Source organism: Panthera leo, chromosome F2 (genome assembly GCF_018350215.1).
Source record: "Panthera leo isolate Ple1 chromosome F2, P.leo_Ple1_pat1.1, whole genome shotgun sequence".
NCBI classification, from domain to species: Eukaryota; Metazoa; Chordata; class Mammalia; order Carnivora; family Felidae; genus Panthera; species Panthera leo.
Genome location: NC_056695.1, coordinates 74,328,860 through 74,343,830, shown reverse-complemented (window position 1 = coordinate 74,343,830; position 14,971 = coordinate 74,328,860). Strand labels below are relative to the sequence as shown.

The 14,971-nt window shown below is 57.9% G+C and overlaps 1 protein-coding gene across 1 annotated transcript in view; it reads right to left on the bottom strand.

Annotated features, from left to right (window-relative positions):
• Window positions 1-3,450, bottom strand: part of CCN4 (cellular communication network factor 4) — a 35,389-nt gene extending 31,939 nt beyond the window's left edge. Inside the window, exon 1 of the mRNA XM_042924250.1 lies at window positions 3,328-3,450. Within this exon, the coding sequence (XP_042780184.1) occupies window positions 3,328-3,396 (69 nt within the window). The 5' untranslated portion in view covers window positions 3,397-3,450. The remainder of the gene's footprint in view (window positions 1-3,327) is intronic.
• Between the last annotated feature and the right edge of the window lie 11,521 nt (window positions 3,451-14,971).

Genomic DNA, 14,971 nt, shown 5'->3' with positions numbered 1-14,971 from the left:
GCGTTTCACGCGCAGCGCGTCCCCACCGTTAGGCACGCGCGTGCGCACACACCGCGGCGATTTACACCCTGGAACGAGCCACGAGGTCTAACGCACGTGCACACACACGCCTGTGCACACGCCACGTACATTTATACGGGGGAGGGGATGCGGGTCTCGCCTGTACACAGGGTACCACGGACCTCAGGCGGGCCCAGGGATTTATCGGCACAGGATTTGTCCACCTAGTCGCAGGCTTCGGAGAGGCCCCCCTGGAGCAGTCCCGCGGTCCCTCCCCAGCAGCAGGGAGGGCCCAGGTCGTTAGCCCCGGTCTTCAAGAGCAGACGGCGAGGCCCAGAGTGGCCAAGGAAGCTGCTCTACCCGCCGGCGGTAGAGCTTGCCCCCGACCCCTCTCTGCCACCTCTCGTCCCCACACGTGGGTGGCTGTCATCTGCCTCCCTCCCCCTGTAAGCACCCTAGGGGCAGAAACCGCGAGCCCCTCGTTCCTGCACGAGGACACGGCCGAGGGAGGCAGCAGGCTGTGTCGCCAAGAGCGGGAGGGAGGCTCCAAATCGGTCACTGCTGGTCACCGGCTGTGCGACCTCGGGCAAATGGCCCAATCTCTCTGACCTTCGGTTTCTGCGTCTGCAAAGAGGGATGATCACACCAGCTTCACGGTATGGCCATGAGACTTGTAGGAGGTGCTCAGTAAATGCGGGCGCAGGTCTGTCGGATGAACCGAGGAGGGTCTTACGCGTACACACAAAGAGCACCTGGCAGGGGCGTGACAGTACCCACTAATTGTGGCCCCTCTCTCTTAGCACAAGGGGCTGATCTCTGTCCACGTAGAAGGAAGAAAAGAACAAAGAGATGGAAAAGCCAGGCGCATCTGTAACATGGCTGTATCGGATATCACGTTCCCGGGAGACTTGGCCGAGCTCCCGAGCTCCCTGCCCCGGCTTCCTCTCTCCGTCTCCTCCTGGTGGACATCTTCCTCCTTCAGTCACAGAACCTTTGGATAATCCTTCCCTATCTGACAGGGCGAGTCTTCCCTCAGACCTCCGCTTCCTCGAAGTTTTCTAGGCAATTGTCACAAACCCTTTCTTCCGTATGAGCATCCATAGTCATTTTTTCCATTGCAGTCCCACCGGGCCCCTGGAAGGACTCACAGTCCCATTATCTGTCAGTTTTACGAGGATGGTCGTGTATGGGGTTTGGCTGGAAGGCAAAGACCTGACTGCCATCTGTCTCAGAGCCCTCACCGGGTTAGGATGCCGGGAGAGCTCTCCCGCGGGGCCTCGCGTGGGAGCTCCTGAATCTGGACACCAGTGTGGGCCGGGTAGGGTTGGGTGCCCAGAGAAGGTCCCCAGGCGGGGGCTGCGTGCAGGAGAGGTGCCCACCTCCTCCCGTCCCGTTGCCCGGGTCTGTCTGGGCTCTTGGCCGCTGTGCTGCGTGTGCCCTTGGCTGAGCCCGTGGAAACGGACGGGCTCTCCCTTCCCCAGCACCACCCGTTCTGGGAGGTACCGGGCTCCAGTGTGTGTGGACCTGTGCACGGCCCCTTTCCTCCTTCTCACCCAGACACGTGCTGCCCTGCACCTCGCACCTCTTCTCCATCCAGCCCTTGTCCTCCCAGCCACAGTAACCCCGAAGGAAGGCTGATCTGGCCCCTTGTGGTTCCCCCAGCCTATAGGGAATGCTCGGTTTCCCTCCTGAGCTAGGAAAGCTCTGGAAGAAAGAGCAGGCTTTGCAAGGGAAGATCTGAAAATCTGAGCCCTGGCCACTTACTAGTTGGGAGACCCTGGGAAAGTCCCTCACTTGCTCTAAGCCTCCATTTCTTTGTTCTATTTATTTAAAAAAATGTTTAAAGTTTATTTTTTATTTTATTTTACTTTATTTGAGAGGGAGAGGGAGAGAGAGAACAAGCGGGGGAGGGGCAGAGAGAGAGAGGGAGACACAGAATTGGAAGCAGGCCCCAGGCTCTGAGCTGTCAGCCCAGAGCCCGACGCGGGGCTCGAACCTGCAAACCATGAGATCGGGACCTGAGCCGAAGTCGGACGCTCAACCAATGAGCCACCACCCAGGCACCCCTCTTTCTTTAAGAAAATGAAGTTACTATCTGGGTTTTGTAGCAAGGCTTGGCACCCACTATGGGGGGGGGGCACCATGAAGGTTCAAAGGATTTCACAACAAATCACACAGATACACTCCCTGCCCTCCTCAGCCATACGGCGCTTGGGGGACCATTGGTCACCCAGCTCCAGAGGCACCGGGGCAGTGGCCGGCCGCCAGCTCTCAGCCTCAGATCTGGGTGAATCGGAACCAGCGTCTTTGAACTGGTGGGCGACTAGCTTTACCCCCGAGCCTCAGCTCCCTCATCCACAGATGGGGATGTTGGTCGCAAAAGAAGGTGTCCCTGTGAGCAGGTAATGAAGCCTTTCTTGCCGCCTTCCCTCTGTCTCTCGGCTTTACTGCTGGCAGCAAGCTCCGGCCCGGGCTGTGGGATCTTCGATTCGGAAGCTCTTTCCAGAAGCCCACCTCCTGCCCGCCCGGGACCTGCCTGTACACCTTAAAGCCAGCAGGCTGGCTGTGTTCTGCCACGTGTCTTACTCCCCTGGCTTCTTGAAGGTGCAGACCCCTCCTCCCTTCCCTTTGGGTTGCCCTGGGGTGGAGAGAGGAGGGGAGAGAACCCTCAGGATCCCCCCCCACCCCAGCAGCAGGCTTCATGCGCAGGGCCCCACCGTGCACGCTTCCTAAGCTATCGATGGCTGTGCCAGCCCAAGGCGCCAGCGGCTGGGGTTAGAAATCGCCCAAAGCAATGTTTGCTCAAGAGAGGCGCTTTTGTTGAAAGCTGGCATTTCCCTTTCCAAATTCTCTCGGTGTTTTCCGACTCCTTTCCTTGCAGTATCTCCAGCATTTGGAGACTCATGTTCCAAACCCGAGACTTCACGAATCGCCTGCCAACTTCCTCGCTTCGCGCCGCTCAGGGAAGAGTGACTGGCCCAAGGTCACACGGCCAGCCCTGGGCAGGGCTGGCACCGGAGTCCGGGCCCCCGACGCCCCGCTCCACCAAGTGCCCCTTTCCTGCTGCGTTTCAGGTGGGAAAGAAGGGCGTAGATCGCCTGTTTGCTTTGTCCCGCCCCCCCGGGGGCTGCCTCTTCCCCGCTTCCCCGACCCCAACCGTGAGGGGATCAGCCGACCCCGTGCAGCCCCAGCTCTCCCCCTGGCCTCTATGTGGGCACCTCCTTGGCCCCACACTTCCAGCCCCTCTTGATCTGGCCCGCCATGCCGCAGAACCGGCTGGAGAAGGGATCTGGGTCCCCTGTCTGAGCCCCTCCAAGCAGGACTCACCGTGGCCAAGGCGCTGCCCGCGGCTGCTGCTGTCACTGCCACCAGCGTCCAGGGCAGGAACCACCTCATGCCTGGGAGTCAGGGGCAAAGGCATCTACCGAGCAGCCCAGAGGATCCGGCCGCCTCTCGGGGGAGCTGGGCCGAGAGACTGGCCTGGCCCATCAGGAGTATGAGATATGTCTCTTCCCACAGGCCTGGGGCGGGGGGGGGGTTATTAAAGCAAGATCTGACGTCAGAGTTAAGGACAAACCCTGCATTTTCCTCTGAAGAAACTTTTCCTGCCTCTCTCTCTCTCTCTCTCTTTTTCCTTTCTTCCCTCTGTCCCCACCTCCAACCCAAGCTTGGCCAGCCTCTCCAGCTCTGACAGCTCTTAAAGGGAAAGTTACAGGGCTATGATTTCACACTGGGGCAGTAAATTCTCACGGAAGGAGCCGGGGCCATCCTGCCAAGGTATTTCACGAAGGTGGGGAGGGGGGGGATCGCGGGGCGGGGTGGGGGGATGCCAGGAGGAGGCAGAGATACAGTTACCCTGGCGGGCGGGCTGGGGGGACCTCTGAACGTGCTCCCAGCGGGGGAAGCGAACTCCCTCCCATTTCTTCAGGCTGTTCCTGCCTCTGGTTTTCATTTGCCGTCATTCACTCTTCTCTCCCTGGCTGCGGATGGCTTTGAGTGCAACCATCTAGAAATGATAGGAATTTACAAATGAACTCAACCCTGGGGCTCAGGCTCTCGCCCTCCCTCCACGACAAACGAAAACCACGGTGTCGCCAACTTACGGGAGTTCCCTTTGCCTCTCATCAGCCAGAAGCCTTCTGGTGCCGGCACCGTCTCCCCGTGTCTGGGCCCTTGTTCTATCCCTGGTGGGTTTGAGTGGCCAGCCTCCCCCCTGCTGGATATTGCCACTCACGGCAGGGGTCTCCCCCGGGGCCCCGTCTACCCCCGTGGAGCTCCCTCATGCCCTGTGTGGATGTAAGCAACAGCCTCCCTTCTGGCCCCCCAAACGTCCTCTACCATTCCCCAAGGTCATCAGAGCGAACGTTGGAAAACCCAACCAAGATCCCTCCTGGCTGGAGCTTCCCCGAGCCTGCCCGTCGACTCACGTGGAATCCCCAGTCCCGGCGGGCTGTCCGAGCCCTCCCTGTACAGAGTACACACTCTGCCTGTACTACCCTCAACCACGCTGGCTTCCTTGGTCTTCCCCTCACGCCCCAACGAGGTCCCATCTCTGGGCTCCAAGGGGACTCCCTGCCCTGTGTTTTCCCTCAGCAGTTACTTCCTCTCTTTTTCTTTTCCTGCAGCCTACGAAGGGAATACGGGAGCACGCACGGCTGCTCGGCAGTGGTGTAGGTTTGCGCGAGGGAGTTCGTGACCCCAACGGTGACTCTGACGGTCTCTCCATTTGTCGGCCTCGGACTGGGCCTCTCACCCGATTCTGGCCAGTGAGACATAGAGAGAAATCTGCTGGGGGCTCCTAGAAGGGATGGCATCCCTTGGGAGGAGGAAAAAAAACAATTGTCTACTCCTTTTCTTCTTAACTTGTGTGCAAAGTTGATGGCTGGAGCTGCAGCAGTCACATCGAGTACGTGAGGCACGAGCTTGAGGATGAAAAGCCAACGTGCCGAGGCTGGCGGAGCAGAAAAGAGAAGAGCTTGGGTCTTTGGGATTTTGTAGTGTTACTGAACCAAACCTGGAACAGCTACCTCCAGACTTCCTGTTACAGGGGCCGATTCAGCGATTTACGCTCGAGCGTAGTTAGCTATTTTATTCCTTAGTGCCAAGTACATCCTAATTGCTCTATGGGGCTTTCCAAAAGTCATGCACGTAAAGTGGCCAAGTGGGGGGTATAATACGTAGAGACTGCCCAGTAAATGCCAGGCTTTGTTTCCCTTCTCATGAACTTACTTGTTCCTCTTAAAAATAAGCCCCCTGAGGCACCTGGGTGGCTCAGTCGGTTAAGCTTCTGACTTCGGCTCAGGTCACGATCTCGCGGTCCGTGAGTTCGAGCCCCGCGTCGGGCTCTGTGCCGACAGCTCGGAGTCTGGAGCCCGCTTCGGATTCTGTGTCTCCCTCTCTCTCGGCCCCTCCCCCCCACTCTGTCTCTCTGTGTCTCTCAAAATAAATAAGTAAACTTAAAAAATGTAAGTCCCATAAAGTAAGCACTGTCAGCTGGTGTCTTTAAAGAAATCACCAAAGGTGTTGGGTACTAATCTGGGTTCAGCGAACCCCCGATGGACACCGTTGGCCCTGTGCCATGAGATCTCTCATGACCGTAAGGGAGACGGAGTGGAAACTCAGAGATGCTAGGTGATTTCAGGGCACGCACCAAGCCAGGGTTAGGCCTGGGGCTGGGACCACAGTCTCTGAACCGTGACAAGGCAGAGTCCGGACGGGGCACTTCCAAGAGAGCAAGCTTGACCTGCCAGCTCCTGTCGGTGTTCTCTGATGGGAGCCACGCGGAACCCCGAGACCACGACAAGCAGTTGGAACTGACGACCCCGAAGCACGACACTGTGCTGGTCCCTTGCACCTGCTGGCGAAGCCCCCAGTGGCCCGGCCGGCCCCGCTGCAAGTGGCCGTTCTTCAGCCCCAGTGACACCTGGAGAGCGGTGACACGGTGACTCGGGCCGAGTGGCGGGTTAGGAAGCAAGACCCCTGAGGTACCCCCACGGTTCTGCCACTTCCCGGGGGGGCCTTGGGCAACCGGCCACATCTCTGTACCTCGGTTTCCCTTGTTTAAAGAAATAGGATTGAGTTAGCGCCTAACCTACAGGGTCATCAGGGGCCCTGAAGGAGGCCGTGAGGTGTGGCCACCCGCGGTCTGAGGAGTCAGAATGGGCCGCGGCCGAGGCCGGTATGATCGGGTCGTCCTACGTCCATCCTGTTCCAGGGGTTCAGCATCTCGAACGATCTCACGGGGCAGCCTGGGTATGTGCCTGGGTTCACCCTCGGCGAATGGGGGCCAGGCACTTCCCACACACGAGCCGGACAAACTCTAAACGACTGGCCGGTGGTGACGGGGACGCCAGCTGCCGCTTGTGACGCATCCGTCACGTCCCAGCGACACTTGCTACCTCGCCGAATCCCCATCTCGGTTCATCCTCGCAGCTGACATCTCACTGTCATTGTCCCCTTTTGCAGATGAGGAAACTGAGGCCTGGCCGCGGCCACTCAGCTGGTGCAGGGCAAAACTGGGATCGGAACTCAGACCCGTGTGGCTTCGAAACAAGTTCTTTTTTCAAGTAGACCAAGTTGCCTCACGTGTTGAACGAGGAGATGAGTCAACACAGAAATGAATGAGCACGGTAGATGGACAGGCGGATGGACAGACGGATGCATGCGTGGGGAGATGAAACCCCTGTCTGAAACATTCCGGCTCCCAGGCTTTCCCGGGCTGGGCTCCACGTGTCTGTTTTCCACACCCCGTCTCCTTCCCCAACCACTCTGCCAACACAGGCCCTGGTTGGTCTCACAGACTGTGAGGTCCGAGGGCCACAGCAGACCCATATCTTCCTCTGTGCTGTGTCCCCAGCAGCCGCACAGACTCCGGCACAGCACGTGCCTGAGGCCTACTGTGGGTGAGAGGTCACATGAGCACATGAGCAGATGGAGAGGTGGTGAGGGATGTATGGGTTTGATGAAGGAAGGAAGGAAGGAAGGAGGAGGAAGGAGGGAGGGAAGAGGGAGGGAGGAAAGGAAGGAAGGAAGGAAGGAAGGAAGGAAGGAAGGAAGGGGGGAGGAAGAAGGAAGGGAGGGAGGGAGGAAGGAAAGGGAGGGAGGGAGGAAGGAAGGAAAGGGAGGGAGGGAGGAAGGAAGGAAGGAAGAAAGGAAGGAAGGAAGGGAGGGAGGAAGGGGGAAGGAAGAAGGAAGGGAGGGAGGGACGGAAGGAGGAAGGAAGGAAGGAAGGAAGGAAAGAAGGAAGGAAGGAAGGAGGAGGGGGAGAGGAAAGGGAGGGAGGGAGGAAGGAAGGAAGAAAGAAGGAAGGAAGGGAGGGGGAGGGAGGGAGGAAGGAAGAGGGAGGGAAGGAGGAAGGAAGGAAAGAAGGAAGGAAGGAAGGAAGAAGGAAGGAAGGGAGGGGGAGGGAGGGAGGGAGGGAGGAAGGATGGGAGGAAGGAAGGAAGGAAGGGAGGAAGGGAGGAAGGGGAAGGAAGAAGGAAGGGAGGAAGGAAGGAAGGAAGGAAGGAAGGAAGGAAGAGGGAGGGAGGGAGGGAGGAAGAAAAGAAGAAGGAGGGAGGGAAAGGAGGGAAGAAGGAAGGAAGGAAAGAAGGAAGGAAGGAAGGAAGAAGGAAGGAAGGGAGGGGGAGGGAGGGAGGGAGGGAGGAAGGATGGGAGGAAGGATGGGAGGAAGGAAGGAAGGAAGGGAGGAAGGGAGGAAGGGGAAGGAAGAAGGAAGGGAGGAAGGAAGGAAGGAAGGAAGGAAGGAAGGAAGAGGGAGGGAGGGAGGGAGGGAGGAAGAAAAGAAGAAGGAGGGAGGGAAAGGAGGGAAGAAGGAAGGAAGGAAGGAGGAGGGAGGGAGGGAAGAAAGAAGGAAAGAAAGAAGGAAGGAAGTAGGAATGGAGGGAGGAAAGGGAGGGGGGGAGAGAGGGAGGAAGGAAGGAGGGAGGGAAGGGAGGAGGGAAGAGGGAGGGAAGGGAGGAGGGAAGAGGGAGGGAAGAAGGGAGGGAGGAAGGAAGGAAGGAAGGAAGGAAGGAAGGAAGGAAGTGGGGGAAGGAAGGGAGGGAAGGGAGGACACTTGGAGGAGGAGACAAAGGACCCATGTGTCTCTCTGGCCACCCCGTGCTCCCCAAAGAGCCGGAAGAGTGTGCGGTGCTTAGTAGATCTTCAGAAACTCTTTGCTGAGAGGCAGCCAGCGAGTAATTGAAAGGTGGGGGCCCGGCAGGGCAGTGTCCTGGCAGGTCCAGGTGACAGCAGGAGTGTGTGGGGTGGGGTGAAGGCGACATCCTGCCTTTTCGCAGGCATGAGGCCTGGGGACGTCACGCAGGGGTATTTCTTTCCATCCTCCTTGGTACTTTATTTGTACGGGTGCTGTGGAAGGTTCACGGCAAACTGCCAGGGCCACGCGGGGCCCCATCCGTACTTAGCATTGTCTCCTCTCTCCTACTCACCCCTGCGCTCCACACCTCTCCCCCACCCCGCCCCCACCAGCCAGGGTCTGCACCCTTGAACTCGTGTTATCTGTGCGTATGCGTCTCCGTAAAATACGTCGTGAGGTTTTAACTCAATTATCGCGCACGAAGCATTTTCCGTTCGCTGAGCTCTGCTCTGAGGGCCTAGCAGGGAGGGTAGGTGTGCGGATTTCGCGCCTCTTTACATTCGGAGAAACTGAGGCACAGAGCGCTAAAAGATCAGCAAACAAGTAACAGAGCCCAGATTCGAGGCCGGCGCATGCGCTCTGCGTCTCGCGCGCTTGTGACTTTTTACTCGGGAAAGAGGGTGGGGACGCGGCCTCGGACGTCCTCCTTCCAGCGCCCGCGTTCCCACTCCCTTCCGTGGATGTCAGATCTCTCCGTTCCCTGTCTCCAGCGTGCTGTGCCTCGGTTTCCCCAGTGCGCGAGCTTCAGGCTCCACCTCATCCCGTCCCCCTCCTGAGGGGCCCTCCCGCGACCTGCAACTCGCCACCGAGTTTGTCTGGGATTCGGGCCTCACCATTACTTGTCGCCGCGGCCGATGCCACCCCCGTGTGGCGGACGCGCAGGCCAGGGCCGGATCCTGCCTCCTGCCGCCTGCCCATTCATCTGCTGTGTGGCTTCGGAGAAGTCACGTAACCTCTCTGTGGGCTGGTTTCTTTGCCTCTAAAGCTGGGACGAGAGGGGTACAGACGCCCTGAACCGTTCGTGGGCCAGAGTCAGTGCTGCGTCAGGGTGCGTCCGACAAGCTTAGCGCATGGTAAGCGCTCGGTAGAACCCTCAGCTGTGACACATACTATCATGTGGCCTCAGTGTGGGAAGCCCCGGGTCTGGACAAGGTCCCGCGTCCAGACCTGACACACAGGAGGTGCTGAAGAGGTCTGTGGCCGAGGACAGGAAAGGCGGATCGGGGCTGTGTTTAGCTCAAGCCTCCTTCCCAGAGGCCTCTGCTTCCACCTCTCCCGGGGTCCCTGCCTCCAGCTGGTTGCGTGTTGTCTCTTACCCTGAGCACGGCTTCTAGAAACTTTCTCCAGCAGACCTCCCAGAGCTGCAAATAAATTCCAAAGAGGGACTGGAGGAGGGGGTTCAAGAGCAGAGGCCACTTGGGAGCATTCCTGTGCCAAACAGTAAGGCCGCCTTGACCAGAACCAGATGCACAGAAGATTCCAGACGCTCTCAGGACCAGGCGCCCAGGAAGCCCCAGATCTGTTCCCAGCCTATTTGTCATTTGTTTGTCCCACGAATGCAGGCAGCGTGTGTCTGGGGGCTACTCAGACACACACAGCACACCCCCACCTGGGAAGCAGAGGCAACCTGGTTCGGAAGGCAGAGGAGGGGGAGGTGGGGGCGCCCTGCCTCCCCCCCTGCCCTCCATGCTTGCTCGGTGGCCCGGGTGGGGCTCTGCTCTCTTCCCGGGGCCCGAGCAAGAATGGAAGAACCCTTGAAGGATGACCCTGGACTCCAGGTCTGCTTAGATTCCAAGGGGTCGAGATAATGGTCCCTCATGCCCAGTGGAAACATCTAGGTCTGCTCCGGGAGGCTGGAGTCATGGGCAGCCCCTGATTGGCTCCCCTGCTCACTACTTGGTTCTAGAGCAGTGACTGACCTGGGCAGGAGACCACGTCTGGTGTCAGCCTTGGAAAGAGGTGGGGACCCCCAGGACCCCTCACTTCTCACCTGGGAAGGTAGAGGGGAAAGGCGAGGGTGCTGGGGTCAGGCCGGTCTTTGTTACGTACCAGGTGGCAGATCTTGGGAAAGCCACGTCACTTCTGAGCCTCAGTTTTCCTGTCTGTAAAATGGGGGTGCCGATCCCATCGACCTCCTAGGGCCGTGACCGGAGACCGGATCACTGTTTAGCATGTGGCAGATGCTGAATAAATGGCTGGGATGAATACGATTTTTGCTCTTTATCGCAGAGCCCCCGCCTGCGTCCCCGCCTGGGTCACCCTGAGCCACCCCTGGGTCTCCTCCTCAGCAGGGCTGGGGTTGGGACCCTCACCTGGATCAGGATAGGAAGGTTCCCCGTGGTGATGCCCACCTCTGAAAATCACAACGATGACTCCGTCACCGTGGACTCACTTCATCTGTTCTGCACACCTGTTCGTGCTCTTTCCGCGTTTGGTTTCTTTGGCTCCGCCTGTCTGTGAGATTCATCCTCGCGGCTTCTCCTGCCACTGTTGTCCCCGCGTGCAGGGCGGTGGGGGCGGGAGGGGGGGCGTTGTACCTCTGCGATGCGGTTCTGGTACGTGGTCCGGCCTCAGAGCCTAACTGTGGGGCCTGGCCCTTCCCTCTGCCGTGGGGGACCCAGCTGGGACTCTGCCTCTGTGTCCAGCTTTCACCCCTGTTGCCCTGGACCTGGGATTCCCGGCTGGATGGGAGGCAGCAGGGACACCGTCCCAGAACCGACCACGCCTCTCCATCCCTGCGCCCCCTCTGAGCTGACCCCGTGCTTCGCGTGCAGTGGTGACTCCGTAGATGTGTGTTATGCGAATAAACCTCCCTCGCCCTCTTAGAAGAAGACCGCGTCATCTACCTCATGGGACTTTAGTGGCTCTTAAAGGAAGCGTGCACCTCTCTGTGTTCCAGATTCCTGTGAAAGTTGGTGGCGTGGGTTAATTCTCTGCGCTGGCTGCTCGCCCAACCCTTCCCCATGTTTTTTTGTTTGTTTGTTTTTTAAGACTTAATTCTTTTAGTTTGAGGTTCAAAATAAAGTTGAAAGGCGCAGAGATTTCCCTTATGCCCAGTGGCCATATATAGGCATATCTACCCTCATGATCAATGTCACCCACCAACATGGCACATTTTTTTTTTTTTTTAACTAGGGATGAGCCTACATTGACTCATCATGATCACCCAACGCCCACAGGTACATGAGGATTCATTCTTGGTGCTGTGCACTCTGTAGGTGTGGACAGACACACAATGGCATCCATTAAAATGTCATAGAGTATTCTCACTGCCCTAAAAATCCTCTGTGCTCCGTTCATCCATCTCCCCTCACGCCAACCCTTGGCCACCACTGACTTTTTTTTTTTACTCTCTCCATCGTTTCGCCTTTTTCAGGGTGTTCTAGAATTGGAATCGTGCAGTATCTAGCCTTTTCAGATTGACCTCCTGCGCTTGGTAACGTGTTCTGAAGTTTCCTCCGTGTCTCCTTATGCCTTGATAGCTCGTTCCCTTTTTAGTGCTGAATAATATTCCACTTCCTGTATATACTACGGTTTATTTATCCATCCACCTACGGAAGGCCGTCATGGTTGCTTCCAACTTTGGCAGCTAGGAATAAGGCTGCAATAAATATCTGTGTGCAGGCTTTTGTGTGGCCATAGGTTTTCAACCCCTTTGGGTAAATACCAAAGGGTGCAGCTGTTGGATCGTATGGTAAGAGTATGTTTACTTATTTATTTATGTATTTTTAATGTTTATTTATTCTTGAGAGAGAGAGAGAGAGAGAGGTGGAGGAGCAGAGAGAGAGGGAGACACAGAATCGGAAGCAGGCCCCAGGCTCCGAGCTGTCAGCACAGAGCCCGACGCGGGGCTCGAACCCACCAACCGTGAGATCGTGACCCGAGCCGAAGTCGGACGCTCGACCGACTGAGCCACCCAGGCGCCCCAAGGGTATGTTTAATTTTTTAAGACATCACCAAATTGTCTTCCAAAGTGGCCGCACCATTTTGGATCTCCACCATCAGGGGATGAGGGCTGCTCCTCTCACTCCGTATCCTTGTCTGCATTTGGTTTCGTCAATGTGCCGGATTTGGGCCATTCTAGTAGGTGATGGAGCCATCTCTCACTGTTGCTTTAATCTTCCCATGGTTTTTGTTTTGTTTTGTTGTTTACGTTTATTTATTTATGTGGAGAGAGACAGAAACAGCATGAGTCGGGGAGGGGCAGAGTGAGGGAGAGAGAGATAAGTCCAGGCAGGCTCCGTGCTGCTAGAGCAGAGCCCGAGGTGGGTCTCGAACCCACGAACCTATGAGGTCACGATCCGAGCCGAAACCGAGAGTCAGATGCTCAACCGGCGGACCAACCAGGTGCCCCAGTCCTCCCATGGTTTCATTCATGACCTCAGAACCACGGGATGAAGCAGGTGCTGACTTCATTTTACTGAAGCAGAAATTGAGGTCAAAGTCGGCTGGGACCCCAGAGTGCCAGGGCCCTTACCCACGTTTTTGCCGCTCTGAGGGAAGGGCACTCAAAGCTCCAAGGCTCTTGCGTGTTTGAGGAGGAAAGGAGAGCGTGGTCTGGAGCCCCGGGCGGGCTTGGCGGAAAGGCTGGGCGCACGCTGAGCTGTGGAGGCTGTGCTGGGAACGGGACGCGGTCTGCAGGAAGGGCGCAGGGTTCCAGGCCGGGGAGCAGCGAGAAACCCGGGTGTGGACGGGAGCCTCGTGTTACCCTCGTCCTTGGCACTGAGGCTTTTCGAAACGCCTGTGGAGGGAGCCTCAGAGGAGCAGGTTCAAAGCCAGCCTGGGCCAGGAGACACCCCAGCATCTGTGCCGGGGAGCGGGCGGGGGCTCGGCCAGGCCAGCGATGGGCCCGTCGGCCTTCGTTCTTGAGCTTCTGGGCATCTGGCCGGCCTCAGATGCAGCCCAGCGTGGTCTGGATGTGCTCAAAGGTAACGATGCGTGGAATTCACTTCCAAAACGTACAGATTCCCAGGACTGCAACCCAGAGGTTCTGAGTCAGCCAGCGGGTCTGGAAAACGCTGCAGATTTGCTTTTAAACAAACACTTCCTGGTAAGTCCGAGGGAGGGTTTCTGCAGAGCCTGCTTTGAGAAACAACACGGCCGAGTAAACAAGCGCGGGCGGTGGGCCCAAGCGGGCCTGAGCTGGCTTCAGCCCCTGCCAGCATTTCACCTTGGAAGAGCTGTTTGCATTCCCTGAGCCTCTTACTCCCCATCTGCAAAATGGGCCGAGGATGTGTCCCGTTGGCGGGGGCGAGAATGGAGCGCAGCGACGTGTTCCCGTGCTGGCTCTGCTTGAAACGTTACCAGAGCCTGGACAGCTGGCATCCACCGGTGCTTATGCTCTCCTACCTGGAGGTCAGAAATCGGAAATCTAGGTATCGGCCGCAGTCTCCCCGACGATTCTAGGGGAGAACGCTTCCTTGCCTCTTCTGGCTCCCGGTGGCCCCAGGTGTCCCGCGGCCTGTGGCTGTGTCACCTCCCTGTGTGCCTCGACGTTCACGTGGCCTCTCTTCTCTCCGTGCGTCTCTGTGAAGACACTTGTCATTGGATCCGGGGCTCACCCAAAGAATCCGGGAGGCTCTCATCTCAAGACCTTTCACTTACTTGCATCTCTGAAGGACTCCTTTCCCAAGCAAGGTCCCGGCCCAGGCTCTGGGGTCAGGACCTGGACCCGGCTTCTCGGCAGTCACCATTCAACACCCCCCAGTGACGTCTATGAACGCGGGGCATGACGCCGGGGACATCACGAGCGTAACTAATTGCACAGGGCTCGCTATCATCAGTGCTTCCAAAACTTCCCTCCTGGTCCGTCTTGTTCCCCATCCGCCCAGCCCCACCCCGCCCCTCACCCTCACGGCCACGGGCAGCGTCTCCAGCACGTGCCCTTGAACACGTGCATTCACTTGTAGGAAGGGAGCGTAGTGCGTGCATCTGACTTCGATTCACATCGGCGGCGCTGGCTGTGGGCCTCTTCCTCTGTCCCGTCCTTCCTTCCACTCGGGCAGCAAGTTCCCTCCCTGTTGCCCCGGGCACACCTGTCTGTCGTTTCTAACCGCCACCCAGACTCTATGGCGTGCGTCGCCAACATTTGGCCCCCCCACGTCCCCCAGGTGGACAGAAGCTGGCCCCCAGCTCCTCATCAGTGCGAGCGGATCCTGGGTGAACATCTTCCCACATTTCCCACGCGTGGCCCTCGGGGAAACGTCTCAGGGCTTACACCCAGGAGTGGGGCTGCGGGCCACAGCGCATATATTTGCTTTGCTTTCTTTCATTAAGCAGCATTGGGTTGCTCTGCAGACCGGCTGCCCCAGCCTACGCCGAGAGGGGTGTGGCCATTCGAGCTTCATCTTCGGTGGACTGTCCCCAGGAGGCAGGGAGAACGGGTGGATGTGCTTTACGGGGAGGGTGATGGCTCCCAGCCCTCGGTCCCGAGCATCCAGCTCAGATGGACAATCCCACCCACGGCAGACACCCACATTCCCCGTCCAGAGCTGGGGAGAACTGAGAATATAGCAAGACTTCACGTGTCTAGAATGTTGTTCTCCGTGCAGCCAGGATGTGTGACCCCACCGACCCCCACGATACACCCATCCAGATGTATCGCCAGATGCAATTTCCAGCAGCACTAGGAAATATAACCCGCCACCTACAAAGTTTGGCTGGTTTATATCCATAGGCCCTTGAGTCCCGTGCGTTTAAATGATTCCTAAGGATGTTGGACCAGGGTGAAAGGAAGATGATGGCGGGTCAAGCCTCATTTATTGACAGGAGCTCACGATCCGGAGATTCTGGGTTTGGTGTTTCAGCTCAAACAGCTGGGAATGGTTCTAACGG